Source organism: Bos javanicus, chromosome 3, assembly GCF_032452875.1.
Source record: "Bos javanicus breed banteng chromosome 3, ARS-OSU_banteng_1.0, whole genome shotgun sequence".
Lineage (NCBI taxonomy): Eukaryota > Metazoa > Chordata > Mammalia > Artiodactyla > Bovidae > Bos > Bos javanicus.
This window is the reverse complement of record NC_083870.1, coordinates 35126225-35149542: the sequence shown is the minus strand read 5'-3', so window position 1 is coordinate 35149542 and position 23318 is coordinate 35126225. Positions and strand designations below refer to the sequence as shown.

Sequence of the window (23318 nt, the reverse complement as noted above, 5' to 3'; positions counted from 1 at the left end):
CCCTGCTTCATTCTGTACTCCAAGGCCAAATTTGCCTGTCACTCCAGGTGTTTCTTGACTTCCTACTTTTGCATTCCAGTCCCCTATAATGAAAAGGACATCTTTTTTGGGTGTTAGTTCTAGAAGGTCTTGTAGGTTTTCATAGAACCATTCAACTTCAGCTTCTTCAGAGTTACTGGTTGGGGCATAGACTTGGATTACTGTGATATTGGTTTGCCTTGGAAACGAACAGAGATCATTCTGTTGTTTTTGAGATTGCATCCAAGTCCTGCGTTTCGGACTCTTTTGTTGACTATGATGGCTACTCCATTTCTTCTAAGGGATTCCTGCCCACAGTAGTAGATATAATGGTCATCTGAGTTAAATTCACCCATTCCAGTCCATTTTAGTTCACTGATTCCTAGAATGTCGACATTCAATCTTGCCATCTCCTGTTTGACCACTTCCAATTTGCCTTGATTCATGGACCTGACATTCCAGGTACCTATGCAATATTGCTCTTTACAGCATCGGACCTTGCTTCTATCACCACTCACATCCACAACTGGGTATTGTTTTTGCTTTGGCTCCATCCCTTCATTCTTTCTGGAGTTATTTCTCCACTGATCTCCAGTAGCATATTGGGCACCTACTGACCTGGGGAGTTCCTCTTTCAGTATCCTATCATTTTGCCTTTTCATACTGTACATGGGGTTCTCAAGGCAAGAATACTGAAGTCGTTTGCCATTCCCTTCTCCAGTGGACCACATTCTGTCAGACCTTTCCAACATGACCCGCCCGTCTTGGGTGGCCCCACAGGGCATTGCTTAGTTTCACTGAGTTAGACAAGGCTGTGGTCCTAGTGTGATTAGATTGACTAGTTTTCTGTGATTATGGTTTCAGTGTGTCTGCCCCCTGATGCCCTCTCGCAACACCTACCGTCTTACTTGGGTTTCTCTTTATATTTCATGCAAAGATGGGCTCGATAAAGGACAGAAATGGTATGGACCTAACAGAACCAGAAGATATTAAGAAGAGGTGACAAGAATACACAGAAGAACTGTACAAAAAAGATCTTCACGGTCCAGATAATCACGATGGTGTGATCACTCACCTAGAGCCAGACATCCTGGAATGTGAAGTCAAGCAGGCCTTAGAAAGCATCACTACGAACAAAGCTAGTGGAGGTGATGGAATTCCAGTTGAGGTCTTTCAAATCCTGAAATGATGCTGTGAAAGTGCTGCACTCAATATGCCAGCAAATTTGGAAAACTCAGCAGTGGCCACGGGACTGGAAAAGGTCAGTTTTCATTCCAATCCCAAAGAAAGGCAATGCCAAAGAATGCTCAAACTACCACACAATTGCACTCATCTCACACGCTAGTAAAGTAATGCTCAAAATTCTCCAAGCCAGTCTTCAGCAATATGTGAACTGTGAACTTCCAGATGTTCAAGCTGGTTTTAGAAAAGGCAGAGGAACCAGAGATCAAGTTGCCAACATCTGCTGGATCATCGAAAAAGCAAGAGAGTTCCAGAAAAACATCTATTTCTGCTTTATTGACTATGCCAGAGCCTTTGACTGTGTGGATCACAATAAACTGTGGAAAATTCTGAAAGAGATGGGAATACCAGACCACCTGACCTGCCTCTTGAGAAAACTATACGCAGGTAAGGAAGCAACAGTTAGAACTGGACATGGAACAAGAGACTGGTTCCAAATAGGAAAAGGAGTACATCAAGGCTGTATATTGTCACCCTGCTTATTTAACTTCTATGCAGAGTACATCATGAGAAACGCTAGGCTGGAGGAAGCACAAGCTGGAATCAAGATTGCTGGGAGAAATATCAGTCACCTCAGATATGCAGATGACACCACCCTTATGGCAGAAAGTGAAGAGGAACTAAAGAGCCTCTTGATGAATGTGAAAAAGGAGAGTGAAAAAATTGGCTTAAAACTCAACATTCAGAAAACGAAGATCATGGCATCTGGTCCCATCACTTCATGGGAAATAGATGGGGAAACAGTTGAAACAGTAGCTGACTTTATTTTTGGGGCCTCCAAAATCACTGCAGATGGTGACTGCAGCCATGAAATTAAAAGATGTTTACTCCTTGGAAGAAAAGTTATGACCAACCTAGACAGCATATTGAAAAGCAGAGAGACATTACTTTGCCAACAAAGGTCCATATAGTCAAGGCTATGGTTTTTCCAGTGGTCATGTATGGATGGGAGAGTTGGACTGTGAAGAAAGCTGAGCGCCGAAGAATTGATGCTTTTGAACTGTGGTGTTGGAGAAGACTCTTTAGAGTCCCTTGGACTGCAAGGAGATCCAACCAGTCCATCCTAAAGGAGATCAGCCCTGGGATTTCTTTGGAAGGAATGATGCTAAAGCTGAAACTCCAGTACTTTGGCCACCTCATGCGAAGAGTTGACTCATTGGAAAAGACTCTGATGCTGGGAGGGATTGGGGTCAGGAGGAGAAGGGGACGACAGAGGATGAGATGGCTGGATGGCATCACCGACTGATGGACGTGAGTTTGAGTGAACTCCGGTAGATGGTGATGGACATGGAGGCCTGGTGTGCTGCGATTCATGGGGTTGCAAAGAATTGGACACGACTGAGCGACTGAACTGAACTGAACTGAACTGAATGACCTTATTTAACCACAGAACCAAAAAAGGAGGATGTGTTTTTATTGCCATATTTTCTTTGAAGTTAAATTAAAACCATTTTGCTTGGCTGGGAATGTTATTATCCAAACTCCTGTGTCATACTCTCCTATAATCACTCCTCAATAATGCTAGCATAGTTTAGTTTTAGACAACAGAAAATTAAGGCAAGTATTTGATTTACCATTCTTAGAATATATGCTTTTGCATGCAACCCAGTATAGAAGTGCTTCCCTGAAATGGATAACATATAGAAAAAAGATGTCATGAACTCTCAATGGTAATCTAAATTCAGTCAGTTTAGTTCATTTCAGTTGCTCAGTCGTGTCCGACTCTTTGCAACCCCATAAACCACAGCACGCCAGGCCTCCCTGTCCATCACCAACTCCCGGAGTCCACCCAAACCCATGTCCATTGAGTCAGTGATGCCATCCAACCATCTCATCCTCTGTTGTCCCCTTCTCCTCCTGCTCTCAATCTTTCCCAGCTTCAGAGTCTTTTCAAATGAGTCAGCTCTTTGCATGAGGTGGCCAAAGTATTGGAGTTGCAGCTTCAAAATCAGTCCTACCAATAAACACTCAGGACTGATCTTTTGGATAGACTGGTTGGATCTCCTTGCAGGCCAAGGGACTCTCAAGAGTCTTCTCCAACACCACAGTTCAAAAGCATCAATTCTTCAGCACTCAGCTTTCTTTCTAGTCCAACTCTCACATCCATACATGACCACTGGAAAAATCATAGCCTTGACTAGACAGACCTTTGTGGACAAAGTAATGTCTCTGCTTTTTAATATGCTGTCTAGGTTGGTCATAACTTTCCTTCCAAGGAGTAAGGGTCTTTTAATTTCATGGCTGCAATACCATCTGCAGTGATTTTGGAGCCCCAAAAAATAAAGTCAGCCACTGTTCCCACTGTTTCCCCATCTATTTCCCATGAAGTGATGGGACAGGATGCCACAATTTTAGTTTTCTGAATGTTGAGCTTTAAGCCAACTTTTTCACTCTCCTTTTTCACTTTCATTAAGAGGCTCTTTAGTGCTTCCCTTTCTGCCATAATGCAAAATTCAAGGTGAAGTTATTGATATTTCTCTCGGCAATCTTGATTCCAGCCTTGTGCTTCTTCCAGCCCAGTGTTTCTCATGATGTACTCTGCATATAAGTTAAATAAGCAGGGTGACAATATACAGCCTTGACATACTCCTTTTCCTATTTGGAACCAGTCTGTTGTTCCATGTCCAGTTCTGACTGTTGCTTCCTGACCTGCATACAGGTTTCTCAAGAGACAGGTCAGGTTGTCTGGTATTCTATAATTAAAAGATTTTATAAATGTATTTTAAACATAAAATTAGATCTTGTAACTTTATATAACTATAAAACAACATAATTTACAAATTAAGTGCATCATAATATGCTAAACAAATGTCTCAAATTAATGACAATAGTTGAATATTCATTCAGCAAACATTTATTTGAGGATCTACTCTGTTCCAGACACAGAGCATATAATACTAGCTGGTACAACAAATGTATCCCAAATTTCAGTGGTTTTATAAATTAAATGTAGTGAAATAAGCCACTCACCCAAGGACAAATATCGTAGGAGTCCATTCACATGAGGTACCTAGAAGAGTCAAATTCATAGATACAGGAAGTAGAAAGGTGGTGGCCAGGGGCTGGGGGACAGGAACATGGAGAGATATTGTTTAATGGGTAAAGAGTTCCAGTTTGGGATGACAGAAAAGTTCTGTAGATGAATGGTGGTGATAGTTGTACAACAATGTGAACGTACTTCATATCACTGGACTGTATACTTTAAAATGATTAAGATGGTAAATGTTAGGTTATATGTATTTTACCACAATTTTTAAAAACAGTTTTTAAAAATCACACACACACAAATTAGATGTTAAATTCTCACACCTCACAAACCAATATCCTGGTCAGTGGGTTTGGGAGAGTGAGTGAGGGACTCTGCTATAAGCTGCTAATAGAAATGCCCAGGCTGATAGAGGCTTTGTCATTTGCAACTCTTGGCTTCCAAGGCTAGTTTAAATCAACATCCAGCTATCAGATGGATTAAGAGTGAAAGAATCACATTCAGGAGATTTGTATGGACCAGGTCTGGAAGATGCACTCATTTCATTGGCTGGGAGTCAGTCTGCAGCAGTGTCTCATTGCAAAAGAGACTGGAAAATATTCAGGATGAAGAGAAAACAGGTTTGGTGATGACCTAGCACTCTAGGCCATAGCCCCACCACTTGGTCATAAGATATCCATTTCATCCTTTTTCCCCAAATAGATAATCTCCAAGAGAGATAATTTCAAATCTCACCTGGTTATTTCATCAAATTCAAAGTACAGGATCTCCAGGTAACCACACAGGTGTCTCCATCAGGTCTGGATGTAACTCCACATCATCTTGTGGCCTAGTGATTCTCACCCATGGGTGATTTTGTCCCCCAGGAAACATTAGGCAAGCTCTAGAGAAATTCTTGATTGTCACAACTGGGAAGGAGGAAGATGCTACTGGCACCTTGCGGGTAAAGGCCAGGGATGCTGCTAAAATTGAACAATACACAGCACCACTCCCACCCTACAACTGTCTGGTCCAACATGTCAATAGTGATGAGAAACTCACTGTGACCTATGGAATAATAAGATAATCTTCCCCAGTCACACCCTGAATATAATGATAGAACAAATGTATTGCAGTAAATACTTCCAGGTGGAAAAGGGCAGAAGGGGAGGCACTGGCCCATTGCAAAGATGAAATTCTGCATGGAGGCTTTGTGATGGCCCTGAACTGGCAGTGGGTAAAGCTCCAAGGTTGGACCATATTACTTTTTTCTGCAAGGAGCCCACTTCCCCTTGTGCATTGTCCTCTTTGGTCACCGACTCTGGCCTCTGAAGTTTTTCTTCTAAGGCCACATGGGAAGCAGGTGTCCAGAATTATGACTTCCTTGTGGAAATTACAGCTTTTAATACAGGCTCATGATTTCTTTAGCAATACAATCCCTCAAAAATGGAAAGACTTTTCTGATCTGTTTGCATCCAGTCAGTTTCATAATGCCACTAACACTAAAGTTCTTTCCTAGACGTAATTTGTTATCCTAATTGATTTCCTTGCTTTTCCACCCCATGCTTCTCTTCCTCTCAACATGAGAGGCCAACAGACCTAAATGTGGAGGCCACACCCTAAGTCTAATCTTTGCTGCAGTGCTGAGTTTTAATGGGCCTTTGTTGCCCAAAAGCTTTTTTAGTTTCATTTCCTATTCTTTGAAGTACAGAGTAGTAGACTTTTCCAATCCCTTGGGTCTCCAAATGGCTGTACTCTCTATATTCCTCTTCAGTTATGCTTGCAAACCTGTTTATTATTGCATGAGCGTGTCTCGCTTTTCTAATATCTTGCTAAATGCAGCCAGTAAACATAACCTTTGCCCGTGTATGCTAAGTCGCTTCAGTTGTGTCCGACTCTTTGGACTATAAGCCGCCAGGCTCCTCTGTCCATGGGATTTTCCAGGCAAGAATACTGGAGTGGGTCGCCATTTCCTTCTCCAGGGGATCTTCCCAATCCAGGGATTGAATCCGCATCTCCTTTGGCTCCTGCAAAGCAGGCAGATTCTTTACGCTAAGCTCTGCCCAGCTGGTTCAAACATAACCTACAAACATTTCATTTTCCAACCTCTTCCAAAACTATGGACTTTGTAGTAACCTTATTTGCCTTCTGAATTATCACAGGCAACTCTTTCACCAACGTTTTGCCATGGGTTTCCATTTTCCAGCTCCTAACCATAGTTTCCTTGTTGCCCACTGCCTATCTGACTAGTTTTAAACGATAGTGCTCTACTTCTGTAACAATATCTGAATTAAGGTAAAGCTAGCTGTTGTGGCAAACATACCTCAAAGGTCACAAAAGTTTGCTTCTTGGTCACATAACAGTTCAATGTTAGTGTTCCTCTTTAGGGGTGGAGGAGCAAGAGAATAAATCTTTGCCATATAGTCATATAGATGTAGGCTTATACAAGCTCCGTTATCTTCAACACATAACTTCAGAAGTTTCCTTTAACATCAAATTCCAAATAGCAGATGCCAGAAAAGAGGGAGAACCGTATGTGGGAGGCTTTATGGGCCAGACCTGGAATTGGTGCCATAACTTCTGATCACATTCCATTGGCTGATGGGATTAAGTAAAAGTAGAGTGTACATATTCCAGGAAGTGTTCTCAAGAGGGAGGGAGCATACCTTTCTACCTTTCTTCCTTCTGAGCACACCTTTCTTCCTTCTATCTTCTTGCCGCCTGGAATTGAGAGGTGACTAGAGCTTGAGCAGCCATCTTAGACCATAGGGTGAAAACCACATGTTAAGGGCAATGGAGCAACAGAACTTGGGTTCCTGATGCTCATGGAGCTCTTCTACTTCTCATGGAGACACTTTTATCTCCTGTCTTTACTTAATTAAGAAAGAAATGTGCTTGTCATATTTAAGCATCTGTTGTTTTAAGTTTTCTTTTATTTGGAGCTGAACCTAACTTTAACTTACCTATTCTTCAACTGTTTGGTATGGTTATTTTCTTCCTCTGCCCACTCCTTTTAGTTGGAGACTACTAATACTCCCCTCTCATAGTAGAGGATATTACAAGATCTGTCAAATCTCTGATACAAGTAGTCTTAGCACATGTTAGCACCTTTATTGTTTCACCTGAGAAGTGAAGCACTTGAAAGTGTGAAAGTGTTAGTTGCTCTTTGTGACCCCACAGACTGTAACCCAGCAGGCTCCTCTATCCATGGAATTCTCTAGGCAAGAGTACTGGAGTGGGTAGACATTCCCTTCTCCAGGGGATCTTCCCAACCCAGGGATCGAACATGGATCTCTTGCACTGCAGGCAGATTCTTTAACATCTGAGTCACCAGAAATGAAATTCATATCATTTCAAGAAACACTTATTGAACACCAACTAATGCCAGGTATCCGGCTAGACAGAAGAGATACAAAGATGATTAACAAACCATTCCTGTCTTTGAGAAAATTTATTATAGGTATTGGGGTAGATACTTACATCTGCTGCTTCAATATTCATTCCATTATTCTATTTGAAGAAGTTGAAAAGCTAAAAATTACATTCCTAAGACTCCTTTATCACTTGAATTCTAGGTGCAAATAACGTCTGCCAAATAGATGCACTTATGAAAAAAATAGGTACAAGTGAATTGGAGGCTATCTTCCTGCTGCTGTGGCCACTTGCAAGCGAGGTATGATAACGTGTTTGCAGCATCCAGGCTCTTCATATGGGCTCCACAGTGGTGGCAGCAATAGTGTGTCCTGTTGTCAGCTTCTCATTCCAGCTACACTACAAATTAGTCAGAATTGGCTAGCGTAATGCTGTAGTTACAAGCAATTCCCCAAATCTCAGTGACTAAATACAATAAAAGTTTCTTTCTCACTGGCAAAAGTTAACTGCAGGCAAAGCAAAGAAAACCATCAATACAATGAGAAGGCAACCTATGGAATGGGAGAAACATTTGCAAATCACATATCTGATTTGGAGTCAATATCCAAAATATATGAAGAGCTCACACAACTCAATAGCAAATAACAAAATGAAACAAACAAACAAAAAAGTGGGCAGAGGAATCAAATAGATATTTTTCCAAAGAAGACATACAGATGGCCAACAGTTACATGGAAAGGTACTCAACATCACTAATCATCAGGGAAATGCAAATCAAAAGCACAATGAGATATCACCTCACACTTAGAATAGCTATTATAAGAAAAGAGATAACAAGTGCTAACAAGGACGTGGAGAAAAGGGAACTTTTGTACACAGTTGATGGGAAGGTAAATTGATTCAGCTTTTATGGAAAACAATATGGAAGTTCCTCAAAAAATTAAAAATAGATCTACCATATGATCCAGTGAACCCACTTCTGGGTCTATATTTGAAGGAAAGAAAATCACCATCCTGAAGAGACATCTGCACCCATGTATTCATTGCAGCATTATGTATAATAGCCAACTCATGGAAACAAACTAAGTGTCCGTCAATGGATGAACAGATAAAGAAAACAAAACAAAACAAAACAAAAAAACATGCTCAGTCCAACTCTTTGCAGTCCCATGGACTGTAGTCCACCAGGCTCTTCTGTCCATGGAATTTTCCAGGCAAGAATGCTGGAGTGGGGTTGCCATTTCCTACTCCTAGGGATCTTTCCAACCCAGGGATCAAACCCACATCTCTTGCATCTCCTGTATTGGCAGGCAGATTCTGTACCATTAGCACTGCCTGGGAAGCCATATGTCTTACACACACATACACACACACACATACATATATGTATATGAATGTATATTCAGTCATATAAAAGAAAGACACTTTGCCTTTTGAAACAACATGGATGAACATCGAGGTGTAAATTCACTTATTCATCATAAGTGAATAAGTCAAACAGCGAAAGACTTATATGTGGAACTTGAAAAAAAACAAATTCATAGATACAGAGAACAGATTGGTAGTTGACGGATAAAAGGTTTGGAGGGCTGGGAAAAATGGATAAAGAGGGTCAGAGTGTACAAACTTCCACTTATAAATAAGTTCTGGGGATGTAGTGTGCAATATCATGAGTATAGTTAATAATACTGTATTGTGTATTTGAAAGTTGCTAAGAAAGTAGATCTTATAAGTTCTCATTAGAAACACAAAAATTTATAACTATATGAGGTGATTGATGTTAACTAAATTTATGATGGTAATCATTTCACAATATATACCTCTATCAAATCATTATGTTGTACATTCTGAACTAATACAATGCTACATATTGATTATATCTCAATAAAACTGAGGGACAAAAATTTATTGCAAATGTGGGCAGCTGCTCTCCAGGTGCTGACTCAGTGATTTGGGCTGCTTCAATATTGTGGCTACTACATCTGAGCACAAGGTTTCCTCCATGACAATTGTAGCAGGGCAGAGAAAGGCTAGCTGCTGCTGCTGCTAAGTCACTTCAGTAGTGTCCGACTCTGTGCGACCCCATAGACAGCAGCCCACCAGGCTCCCCCATCCCTGGCATTCTCCAGGCAAGAACACTGGAGTGGGATGCCATTTCCTTCTCCAATGCATGAAAGTGAAAAGTGAAAGTGAAGTCGCTCAGTTGTGTCTGACTCTTAGCAACCCCATGGACTGTAGCCTACCAGGCTTCTCTGTCCACGGGATTTCCCAGGCAACAGTACTGGAGTGGGGTGCCATTGCCTTCTAGAGAATTGCTCAAAAGCTTGTCACTGTCTCATCCTGGAAATGATGTATTACTTCTCACATCTTATTGGCTAGAGCTAGTCACATGGCCCTACTGAACTGCAAGGAGATTGGGAAATGTAAACTCCCATATGCCCAAGAAGTAAAAAAGGACCAGATAATAGTGGCATCTGATAATGTTTGCCACAAATGAATTCAATAGTCTATCAACTTGTATTCCAGCAGCCCTTCCAAGGACTCTGAATTGCTTGACTGATAGCTGTTTGTTTCAGGTTTCTACAGTGAACCCTGGCTGAACCAGGTGTGCACTGATAGCTTTCTATCCCCTAAACTCCATCACTCTCCACCCTTTGGTTCCTTCCTCTGTGCCTCAGGAGGCCATCTTCTACCAACTGCATCTTCCAGGTTTCTTTGCCCTCTCACTTCGGTTGGTTTTGGATCATGGGAAGTAAGCAGCAGGAGATCAGAAAGCAGGAGATGAAAGAGGTCAAGATATTTAACTCCCCTCCTTTCAACACCCCACCAGTCTGTGGTTTCCTTACTCTGCAGTTCTATAAAGAATCCTTTCATTAAAATTTCCTCATTTAAACACTTAAAGTATGATGTTTGTTTCTTGTCTGGACCTTGACTCACACACAGTGTTTAATAATCAAGTCTAAATAAGAATACTAGACTCCCTTCCTTCAGTTTTAGTGAAGCTGGAGATCTTTATATACTTCGAATTCTAGTATATCATTCCCATTTTAAAACTTCAGTGGCTCCCTATTATATCCCTGTCACCACACCCCCCTCTAAGTTGCAGCCAGACTGAACTACTTTCAGTTCCTCCTGCAAAACAGTCTCTCTTCCTCTGAGCCTTTGCACATGCAGTACCTTCCTCCTGGAAACTGCTCTCCACCCCCACTCTCCATTCTGACAGAAGCTCGAATGTCACTTACCCTAGAAAGTTTTCCACAACCCTACTATCCTAGTTAGATGTACTATATTCCCACAGTCAGACACAACTTGACAACTGAACAACAACATTCCCACAGAAGACTTTATTCATACCTACTGTCATAGGAAGACAGATTCAATATCACATTGTACTGCAACAGTCTGCTTACTTACCTCCAAGAGACTCTAAGATTTGGAATAGAAACCGCATCTTAGATATCTAGGACTTAACAAATGTGCTTGGCACATACTAAGCACTTGACAAATGTTGGATAGTTCCAGAATGTCATTGAAAAAGTTTGAATGTTCCTCTCCTAGCTATTACTGTCTTCTCTCTTTTCATTCACTGGCAAAAATCAGGAAAAAAAATTGTCACTCATTCCTCATTGCTACCTACCATTCACTTCCCAGACTGCTACCCAAAAACTGGGTTTGCTTCTTGGAGGTGTCAAGCCAAAAGACACAAAGAGAGGGAAGGATTTAATACTTGCAACAAGTAAGGAAAACACTGGGGATCTTTCCTGAAGCAGTGTCTCCCCAATTGCAAATTTGAGGAAGTTTTAAGCTAAGGGTATATGCCTATTCATGAAGGAATAGGCAGAGGAGAATTTAGTGAAGAACTGGGGCAAAGGTGATCAGAGTCCAAGCTTTAGTTGGTTGAAGTCCGAAAAAGTCTACGTCATCAATCCTTAGGTTCTGATCAGTCTGGGGTCCCAGAATGTAGTTATTGTCCTGCACCTGGGCGCAGGGGGTGGGGGAGGGGTGGGGAGGTGGCTTATATCCTGCCCAACTCAAAAATGTGTATTAGATTGTAACATATATCCCTTGAGGAGGAACCAGGACTCTCTTTTATTGCTGAACTATTGTTTCTTGACTGCTTTTCCTTTGTTCTTGCATTCCCTCACTTCCCTTAAGATCATTAATTACTGACATCTGTTCAACGGCAAGTATAATCACCAGGCTTAGATCCCAAAATGACTTAGGCCAAAAAAGTCTTCTCTTATGTCCAGAAAACAATGCCTGGTTCTCTTTTTCCAGGGACTCTCTACCCTATCTGCTTATAAGACCATTTTAATCTTACTTTGCCATCACCTTTTATGGAGGCTTCACTTGCCTAGATTACCAATAACTTCCTAGCACTGCAGTTTAATAGCTTCTTTTCAGTCCAAATCCTCCAGGATTGCTCTGCAGCAATGCAGACTCCCCTCCTCCACTCCCCATAGATCATAGACCTACCTCCCTCTCCCTCTCTCTAATTGATCTGCTAGTACATCTGTATTATAAGCCCCTCTGTGCCTTGTTCATTTGTATCTCTAGTCCCCAGCACAGTGCCTGGCACACAGTAGGTCTTAATAAATATGAATATTTAAAACTTAAATAATTTAAAACTTAATATTTAAATTTAAATATTTAAAACTTAAATAATTATTTAAAAGTTAAATAATTAAAGCTCTTCTTTGGCTTCCAGGCCATTTATCTTCCTTGATCTCCTCTTTCTTTGTTCTCAGGTGCCTTCACAAGCTCCTCTTCCTCCATCTACCCATTAAATATTCTTCAGAGTAACTCATTTTTAATCCATTCTTGGGGTTTCAGCCATCAAGGCATACTCTAATTCCCAAATACATGATTTTGGCTTTAACCTTTCCGGTGATCTAAGGCTGCCCTTCTCTCCCTGATGTGTCACAGCTTAAAGACTCATTATCTCTTCCATTCCCAATCTGCCCTCTCCTGCTCCCATCTAGTTTTCCAAGTTACAAACTGCAAAGTTCCCTTTTACTCTTCCCATTGCCTTTCCTTGTCCTGATGGCCAGCCAGCTATATTCACCACCAACTCCCAACCCGAGACTCCTAAACTCTGCCCCTGGCTTTTTACCTTCATTTCCTCTGCCTGGAACACACCCTATTTCCACAACCCACTTTGTCCCAAATTCTGTTCATTCTTTGAAATTCAGAACACTAGTTAGTATCAATTACTTTAACTGCTTTCCCTTCCGATCTCGAGACAAACTGTCTTCACGCTAAACAAACACACGTGGTACGTTTTCTTTTTTAAGGACCGATTTATATATATATGTATACATATATATATATCTCTCTCAGTAAATCATAAAACAGTTGAGGTCAGGGTTTTTATGTGGTTTTTTGTTTTGTTGTTATTTTTTAAAATAAGTCATTGGGTCTTCATAGTGACCAACATTTTAGATGATTAAAAATATTTTTATGTGAATGAATGCATGAATAAATGAGTGAACTGGAAACGAGCATCTTTTCAGTTGCAGCCGTTCAGAGAGATTACTGCGAAGGTTAATAATTTAGACTGAAAACAGGAATATTATGTAAGTAAGCAGGCAAGACACATGCAACAACATACACATGCCTATAGAGGGCAGGTAGTTGCTATGCATCTATGGACACTTTATTTTTAGGCTTTTCAATCTCGGTTTGGACAGACTACATTTTAGAAAGAAAGATTATTTTAATCTTTTCTGTACTCTTTTATCCTGGATGACAGGAATTAAAGAATAAACAAGAGAAAACGTCTGTAGCAGCCAGTGCCTGAGTCCTCAGCACATTTTAATCCTTTCTTTTCCTTCATCATTTTATATGAGGAGGCTCGTGAATTTTAGTTTTAGGATTTCAAATTGACGAAAAGAACGTCGTGGAGATTCTGATTCACTCTATTAATCCATGACTCTCAAACCCAAGGGGAAAAAAATATCGCTGAAGAGGGAGGGGGAGAAAGGAGGCGGAGCAAAATAAAGAAAGGCCGAGAGGAAACTGTAGAAGGAAGTTCCTTTTTGGTAGGATTTGTTTTTTTTTTAACCCGAGAGAGGCGTGACACCCTAACTGCCGTCGCGGGTCAGTTTCCCTGCGAAGCGCCCGCCCGCCCCGAATTTCCTCGCCAGCCCTCCCCACTTCCGCCCAGCGGTGCGCTGCCGGCCGCGGCCGCTGGGGGCGCCGCTGGGCCCGTGGCGCTGAGAAGGCGGCGGCAGCGGCGGTTCTCCTAGCTTTGCCTCTCCTCCCAGACGGGCGGCGGCGGTGGCGGCGGCAAGCTGCACACGGAAAGGGCTCCCACTGCTCAGCCGAGCTGCAGCACGACCACTCCCCGCGGGCGGGCGGGGTCCGCGCTGCGGCCGCCGCCGCGCTCGGACCCGAGTTGCCGCAAGAAGACGCGGCGGCGGCCGGACCTCGGCGCCCCCCGGCCGCGCCCCCGCGCGCAGCTCGCGGCCCGGGCCATGGGGCTGGGAGGGCCCGGGGCTCGACCGAGTTGAAGCGGCGGCGCCGGCCCGCGCGCCCCTTGGGGCCGCCCCCGCACCCCGCTCGCCGGCGTCTGGCTCTCATGATGATGAAGAAGAAGAAGTTTAAGTTTAAGGTGGACTTCGAGCTCGAGGAGCTCTCCTCGGTGCCCTTCGTCAACGGGGTCCTCTTCTGCAAGATGCGGCTGCTGGACGGCGGCAGCTTCACCGCCGAGTCCCCCAGGTAACGCGCCCGCCGCGCCGCCGGCTGCTCCGGAGCAGCTGGATGGGCAACATCTCTTGACGCAGCCCCTTAACTCCAGGAGGGCGGCCAGCCTCGTGAGCTTTTCTTTCTCTAGGGACCAGTCTGAGTGAATCGATCTGCATAAAGTGCTTCGCAAATGGGTTTTCGGCTGGGGTAGCCACCTGTGCTCATGATTCCAGATGGTTCCTGGTATCTGCTTTTCCCTCCTCAGTTCTCCAGGAATGGGAGCGATGGTCAGAAGGGAGAGGATGCTTCTGGTTTCTCTTCAGACCTTTCCATGTTTGTGAGATGCAGAGTGGAACTTGAGCTGTTGTTAGAACAAAAATAACCCAAACTGCTCGAGTTCCAGGAGCGCCGGCTCTAAACAGAATCTGCCTGTACATTTATTTAGCTTTTCTCTTTATGCCTGTCGGTTGCTGAAGTGCTCGGGCGCCCAGGATGCCCAGGCCTTGTCAGACTTGAGTCAAGTGTTCCCTGGAGACAGGACAAGTCTGTGTCTCATCTCAGAGCTGCGTGTCCAGTTACGCCCAAACACTCACTGAATGACCAGTCTTGAAGTGACCGCTAGTTGCTCTCAGTGTGGAGGACTTAGAACCAGAAGCACAGCCCAGACCTTGTTCTCATTTGGGGTTTTTCTGTTTTTTTTTTTTTTTTTTCCGTTGTATTGGTCTCATTTTGAAATGCGCCCCTGGGCCTCTCAGGGAGCGTTATTGGCAGATTACAGAATGAAGTCAGGAGTGGTAGTGTTCCTTGAGTCATGCCAGACTATTTGTAGATTGACAGATATCCTGTAGGGTAAGTGTTCCTTAGGAAAAGAGAAAATTTGCGGAATTTAAAAAAATGAACTTTTAAGGAATAAGGCTTTTAGTTAATGCTTATTTTCTCATTAGTGCTGTACATGGACTTTATCCTAAAATATACTCTGTTTTCCTTTTGTCATCTCTATTAATTATGTAAAGGAAATAATGTCCGTGGGTTGTGGAGTTGGGACGGCAATATTGAAGCCTGTGAAAGCCAGAAAATGTAATTGTCTTGTTGACTAAAGCAAGAGAGTTATGAAGCAATATTGATTCTCAGAATTTTTTTTTTTTTTTAAAGATCAGCTGAGGAATTTTTTTAAGTGTGTGTATGTGTTAGTCACTCGTGCCCAACTCTGTGACCCCATGAACTGTAGCCCGCCAGGCTCTTCTGTCCTTGGAATTCTCCAGGCAAGAGTACTGAAGTGAATTGCCATTTCCTTCTCCAGGGAATCTTCCAGACCCAGGGATCAAGCCCAGGTCTTCTGCATTGCAGGCAGATTCCTTGCTGTCTGAGCCATCAGGGAAGCCCCATTTTTTTTTAAATTAAACTAATATGATGATACATCCGCTGCAGTCATTTTTAACACACTGGTGAGAGAACAGTGTTCGGAGAAGGCAATGGCACCCCACTCCAGTACTCTTGCCTGGAGAAGGAGGAGGAGGAGCCTGGTGGGCTGCAGTCCATGGGGTCTCGAAGAGTCGGACACAACTGAGCGACTTCACTTTCACTTTTCACCTTCATGCATTGGAGAAGGAAACGGCAACCCACTCCAGTGTTCTTGCCTGGAGAATTCCAGGGACCAGGGAGCCTGGTGAGCTGCCGTCTGTGTGGTCGCACAGAGTCGGACACGACTGAAGCGACTTAGCAGCAGTAGAAGCAGCAAGAGAACAGTGTTACTCAGAATGGTGGAATAAACATTGTACCAGCTCTTAAGGTTGAAAGCCAAAGCCAATTTTTGAATGTTTCTGTAGGTGCAAATGACAGTCTTATTCTGTCCTGTGACACTCCCATCCCCCGGCTCCTGGCAGTTAGACCAGCTCTCCTGGCCCAGTGGTGACACCTGGTGGTCAGGGTATTTCTCTACTCCCTGCTTTCTCCCTCATTGACTTGATTCATACCAATTATGAATCAGTTATCCGGGTATTGTAGGCAGTCGTTTATTTGGCAAATATGAATAGACTAAACCCTTTAGGCTTCCCAAGTGGCGTTAGTGGTAAAGAACCTGCCTGCCAATGCAGGATACATAAGAGAAGTAGGTTCTATACCTGTGTCGGGAAGATTCCCTGGAAGAGGGTGTGGCAGTCCACTCCAGAAGCCTTGCATGGGGAACCCCTATGGGCAGAGGAGCCTGGTGGGCTACAGTCCATAGGGTCACAAAGAGTCTGACACAACTGAAGCGATAGAGCAAGCACGCACGCAAACCTTTTAAATATATTATCTTCTCTCACTGCAAGCTTGTAAGGTAGGAATCCCCATTTTGTAGATGAATGAACTGAGATAACTTTCCCGAGGTCCCCACATCTGGTAAATGAAATGCCAAAATTGGAATTCAGGTCTGTATAATTTCAAGCAGATTAATGTCAGATAAAGTACAAAGTTGTGTGCTGTGCTGAATAGGGAATTTCCCATTGTAGTTAATGAGCAAGGGGTGTGATTTGAGTTGGAGTTAGCAAGATCGAAAAAGAAAAAGTAGAGTATCCTGTATGAAATTTATCCCTTTCTTTTCCAACTAAAATGTGACTGTAATCAAAGTCAGTTAGATTAAAAATATGCTGTGTATAACCAACCAGGCAACACCTATTTAGTTTGAAAGGAAGCGATTTATAATAAGGAGCCTGTTCCTTATTAGGTAGAGATAGTTGATAATAAATCTAAGACCAAGAGTATGGAATGAGGCGGATCTGAACCTAAATCGTAGCTCCACCATGGCAGATCTATAAAATAGAAATCATCGCTGGCTTATGTGGGTGTTGTGAGAATTTAGTAAGATGATGCACCTAAAACAGCTACCACAATGCTCTGGCACCTAATTGACATTTAAAGAGAAGACAAGGAGCTTATCTAAGAGGGTTTGTTTCCATTACATGTTATACTTCTTTTCTCCTGGCGACTATGAAAATGTTGAGTTGAAAAAGATTACCTCATTTTAGAAGAAAAAGAAAACCAGGAATACTTAAAGGATGTGAATTATTTAAAAATTGTGTAACTTTATTTGTGGATACCAGTCTAGGCAGTGTATCTTTAAATAAATGCTAGATTTTAATTGTTTAAAAAATTGCCTGTGCTTTGGCAAAAATCAAATATAGTTAACATCTAACATTTCTACTGTAGAAATATTCATTGAATTACGTAGAAAAGGGTTAATTTAGCAGACCCAAGACTGCTTTCCGTAGAAAGGCCAGCTTACAGTGTTATTGTTGGCATCTGGGAACCTCAACAATCAATAGTTGCCTACACTGACATAAAACTTTAAAGTGGCTCATTGTGCCTGAACTACAGTGTGATTTGTGCTGAATACTTTCTGGGAGTCTGGGATTTTGGCCTGTGCTGGGCAGAGGGTGCCCACATGACCAGCTCAGGGGAGGCGGGCAGGGGGGGACCCTTAGGTACTGCATCTCTAATGAGCTTCCTTGGTAGACACATGTGTTGTCCCAGTTTGATACCTGAGAAGTTGGTTCTTGGTGACTCCACTGGGAGAGAGCTCTTGGAAGCTTGCACTTGGCTTCTCAGGGCTTTGTTCCATGCACTTTTCTCCTTTACTGATTCTGTTTGTATCTTTTTGCTGTAGTTCATCTTAGACATGAGTATGACTATATGCTGAGTCCTGTGAATCCTCCTAATGGATCACTGAGCCTGGAGATGGTTGTGGGGACCTCCTGATGGATGCATGAACCTACATAAACTAATAATTCATTTTGTTAAAGAAAAGCTTTGGAGGTACACAGCAAATTATAAACATACTTGGTTTTCTGCAAACATTAAAGCTGTAGATCATTCATTGTTTCAGATCAGATCAGATCAGATCAGTTGCTCAGTCGTGTCCAACTCTTTGCGACCCCATGAATCACAGCACGCCAGGCCTCCCTGTCCATCACCAACTCCCAGAGTTCACTCAGACTCATGTCCATCGAGTCAGTGATGCCATCCAGCCATCTCATCCTCTGCTGTCCCCTTCTCCTCTTGCCCCCAGTCCCTCCCAGCATCAGAGTCTTTTCCAATGAGTCAACTCTTCGCATGAGGTGGCCAAAGTACTGGAGTTTCAGCTTTAGCGTCATTCCTTCCAAAGAAATCCCAGGGCTGATCTCCTTCAGAATGGACTGGTTGGATCTCCTTGCAGTCCAAGGGACTCTCAAGAGTCTTCTCCAACACCACAGTTCAAAAGCATCAATTCTTCGGCGCTCAGCCTTCTTCACAGTCCAACTCTCACATCCATACATTACCACAGGAAAAACCGTAGCCTTGACTAGACGAACCTTTGTTGGCAAAGTAATGTCTCTGCTTTTGAATATGCTATCTAGGTTGGTCATAACTTTGCTTCCAAGGAGTAAGCGTCTTTTAATTTCATGGCTGCAGTCACCATCTGCAGGGATGTTGGAGCCCAGAAAAATAAAGTCTGACACTGTTTCCACTGTTTCCCCATCTATTTCCCATGAAGTGATGGGACCGGATGCCGTGATCTTTGTTTTCTGAATGTTGAGCTTTAAGCCAACTTTTTTACTCTCCACTTTGACTTTCATCAAGAGGCTTTTTAGTTCCTCTTCACTTTCTGCCATAAGGGTGGTATCATCTGCATATCTGAGGTTATTGATATTTCTCCCGGCAATCTTGATTCCAGCTCGTGTTTCTTCCAGTCCAGCGATGTTTCTCATGATGTACTCTGTATATAAGTTAAATAAACAGGGTGACAGTATACAGCCTTGATGTACTCCTTTTCCTATTTGGAACCAGTCTGTTGTTCCATGTCCAGTTCTAACTGTTGCTTCCTGACCTGCATATAAATTTCTCAAGAGGCAGATCAGGTAGTCTGCTATTCCCATCTCTTGAAGAATTTTCCACAGTTTATTGTGATCCACACAGTCAAAGGTTTTGGCATAGTCAGTAAAGCAGAAATAGATGTTTTTCTGGAACTCTCTTGCTTTTTCCATTATCCAGCGAATGTTGGCAATTTGATCTCTGGTTCCTCTGCCTTTTCTAAAACCAGCTTGAACATCAGGAAGTTCACGGTTCACATATTGCTGAAGCCTGACTTGGAGAATTTTGGGCGTTACTTTACTAGTGTGTGAGGTGAGTGTAATTGTGCGGTAGTTTGAGCATTCTTTGGCATTGCCTTTCTTTGGGACCAAATACTAATTTTGGTTTTAACAAGTTTCTAGCTGTCTGTCAGGGGCTATGAAAAGTACAACAGCTATAAAGGCCCATAAGGCAGTTACCTCTACTTAAGGAAATTAGATCATACACGTATAATTGCTTGACAGTAGGAGACAGTATCATTTAGTGCCTAATCAATGAGTCAGACAGTATGTGGATATTGTTGAAATTCTGACAGTAAAGAGTTTATTTACAGCTGTAAAGGTTATGAAAACCACATCAGCTTTTCAATTGTGCATGCTGGGCGGATGAATTTGTGTTGAGGAAGTGTGGGTGGGAGGACTGATTGAGCAAGTTGGTAATAGGAGTTGGTGATAGATCAGCCTGATTGCTCAGAGAGTTCACATTAAACTTCTAGCAGAATATAGAGACTTTGAGTGCCATTATAAAGAATTTACTTTCCACTGCTCATAGGATAAGAGTCGATTTAAGATTCTTACACTAAGTTGTAACGTGATTAAAGTGCTTTTAAGCTGGCTGTTGGGCTGATGTTCTTTGTATTCAAATAGGAATAGATTAGAAATGAGGAGACAAATTACAAGTCTATTAAAATAACCCAGGCAAAGTGATTAAGAAAATGAACGTGGAGGCTTTCATGTATTAATAAATCACTGATGAAACGATAACGCTATGGCAAATGACTTGATGACAAGACAGAGTAAAGAAGTCAAGAAAAATTTTGTTTCATTTTGTTGAGGGGAATATATATATATATACATATATATATATATATTATTAAGGAGGATTGAAGAGGTCAGTTTTATGTTTACCATCCTACATTGAGTGACAGCCTGATAAGCAGTTGGAGATATTTTTAGTGTGGATTTCTTAGGTTCTGGTAAGCCTGCTTACTGAATTTTTCATCTAGAATTTCCTTACATGATTTTGCCCTTTTAAAGATTATTATTGTGCTCTGTGGAATGAAAGCAGGGAGGGAAGCTCAACAGGGAGGGAAATATATATATATGTGTATGTGTGTGTATATATATATATATATATATATGTGCGTGTGTGTATATATATATAATTATAACTGATTCCCTGTTGTTATACAGCAGAAACCAACACAACATTGTAAAGCAATTATCCGCCAATTAAAAAAAAAGATTGTTATCAAAAATTATTCTTGAAAGGATCCAGCTTCTTAAAGAAGGTGTATCCAGTGAAGGGGCTTCCTAGGTGGCTCAGTGGTAAAGAACCCACTTGCCAATGCAGGAGACATAGGAGACCCAGGTTCAACCCCTGGATTGAGAAGATCCCTGGAAGAAGGAAATGGCAACCTATCCAGTCCTCTTGCCTGGGAATTCCCATGGACAGAGGAGTCTGGCGGGCTACAGTCCACAGGGTCATAAAAAAGTTGGACACGACTTAGCGACTGAGCAACAACATCATCCAGTGAAGAGGTTAGGAAAAAATATAAAGATTAAAAGATATTTATTTGTAATAAATGTTATTAAAATGATCAGCTATTTATATACTATAAACATACATTGTATGATTATAGTGATCTAATAAACTGAAGCCAAATTATTGCCTAGTAAAATATTTTTGAAGACCTTTCAAAAAGACAGAATATTACATTAAAATCTTTTCAGAACACTTAACTTTATAAAAGCATTCAAATCACTTTTGAGGTTTACTGAGACTATCAGAACAGATTTAATTTCTGGTCTGCTTTAATAAAGAATATAATAAGAAAATTTTCCTGTATTTTTTAGGATTTCCGAGTTTGCTTTATTTTTTTCTTTTGTGTGTGTGTGTGTGCTCATAGCTAAATATTTTTCTAAGTTTCACATGAACTTGGGGCAGAAAACCACGTGAATCCAGGGAGTGTCTGGGAAGCTAATGAGCACATCTGTATCGGATCTTTTACTTTGTAAACAAACTGAAGGGGTTTTTTTTTTGTTTGGCCAGAGTATATTTTCATGTTTTCAAGGTTTTAGTTCTCTGCACATTGTGTACTTCTTTTTAGTAAACTTTTCCCTTATTGCAAAAATAATACATACTCATGTGGAAAACGTAGAAAATAGAAGAGAAAAAGAACAAAAGTTGCGTGTAAGTGGACCAACTAGAGATAATTACTATTATTAGTATTTTGATGTATAACCTAGGAGCCTTTATTGATCCACACATACACACACACACACACACACACACACACATCCCCCACACACTTATCACATACTTTATTTTTAAAACCAAAGTGCAGTCATACCATTCTTACATTCTTCTCATTTAATGATTCTTCCCATATCATTATTCAATTAATTTATTTTTAATAGCTGTATACCATTCCATTGTATAAATGTGTGCAGTTAGTTTGCTGAACAAAGCCCTTTTTGAAAGTCTTTCTTCTTTGCTTTTTTTTAATTAACATTTTTATAAACACACTAAATTGAGCATCTTTAAAGTCAAATTTTGCACACATCATTATTTTTTAAGGATTAGCACTTAGAAATGAAATTATTGAGTCAAAGAGCACTTTTAAGGCTTTTGATTTATATATCAATATATTACTAACTTGCCCTTTGGTACTTAAATTGAATTTAAGATGAAAGAATTACTAATAAGTAGCAAATGCAGAAAATAACCAGCGTTGGAAAATGCTCTTTGACCATATGGCACAAAATTATTTATACACTGACCAGAAATGAGATTATCTGTTCACTTTATAGCAGTAGCTAGAACTTTACTTATGTGTCAGGAACTTTTCTGGGCTTCTCTGGTGGCTTAGACTGTAAAAGAATCTGCCTGCAATGCAGGAGACCCAGGTTCAATCCCTGAGTTGGGAAGATCCCCTGGAGAAGCGAATGGCAACGCACTCCAGTTGAGTCTAGGCACTCTTGCCTAGACTAGAATTCCATGGACAGAGGAGCCTGGTGAGCTACAGTCCGTGGGGTTGCAAAGAGTTGGACATGACTGAGTGACTAACACACACACACAAGAACTTTTCTGAGCCTTCACATCCTCAAAATAATCCTAGGAGGAAGGTACTATTATTACGTTATCACTATTACTACTGCTATTACTCTCGTTTTATTCCTAAGGAAACAGAAGCCAAAGAGGTGCTGAAAATGAACACAGCTAGTAAGTGGCCAAGCAGGGAGTCAGTCTGACTTCAGGATATGCCGTTAGTCACAGAACTCTGCTGTCTCTCAATTTTTATGTTATGTGTTAAACATCTTATGTTTTAACAAACCAGTAATAATATATATAGTATGTTTTCTGAATGCTGCTGCTGCTGCTGCTGCTAAGTCGCTTCAGTCATGTCCGACTCTGTGCAACCCAGTGGACGGCAGCCCACCAGGCTCCCTGTCCCTGGGATTCTCCAGGCAAGAACACTGGAGTGGGTTTCTGAATGCTAGTGTCAGAAAACTGGTTCCAGCGTGCCACACCTCTAAACAAGTCTTTAGACGTGGCCTGTTTAGATTTGCCCAAGGTTATTGTATGTGGAAGGTAAGAAACATAGTACTCAGGCACATACTGGTTTTTTTCCCAAGGTGTGACTTTCCACCCGTAAGTCCTCAAAACTGTTTCATTAATGGATAGTTGTAAAATTGTTATTAATGCCATTTACACTAGGAAGTTAATATTCACTATTGTATCACTGAGTCTTGCACACTAGGCAGTTTATAAATGTTTATTGAAAGAAGGCAGATATTTGAAGAAAAAATCAATTGTAGCTTTGCTAAGAATGACAAATACACAGAAATTCCCAAATTATATATATAGGGAAGTCATATGGGGAAATCACTGCAGATGGTGATTGCAGCCATGAAATTAAAAGACTTTTACTCCTTAGAAGGAAAGT

General features: G+C 41.7%; 2 protein-coding genes across 2 annotated transcripts in view; one reads left to right on the top strand and one right to left on the bottom strand.

Moving 5' to 3' along the window:
- Window positions 1-14179, bottom strand: part of LOC133245173 (mitochondrial adenyl nucleotide antiporter SLC25A24-like) — a 108068-nt gene extending 93889 nt beyond the window's left edge. Inside the window, exon 1 of the mRNA XM_061413155.1 lies at window positions 13662-14179. Coding sequence (XP_061269139.1) covers window positions 13662-14179 — 518 coding nt within the window. The remainder of the gene's footprint in view (window positions 1-13661) is intronic.
- EEIG2 (EEIG family member 2) overlaps window positions 13816-23318 on the top strand; it is an 81568-nt gene continuing 72065 nt past the window's right edge. The window contains exon 1 of the mRNA XM_061411001.1: window positions 13816-14317. Within this exon, the coding sequence (XP_061266985.1) occupies window positions 14178-14317 (140 nt within the window). The 5' untranslated portion in view covers window positions 13816-14177. The remainder of the gene's footprint in view (window positions 14318-23318) is intronic.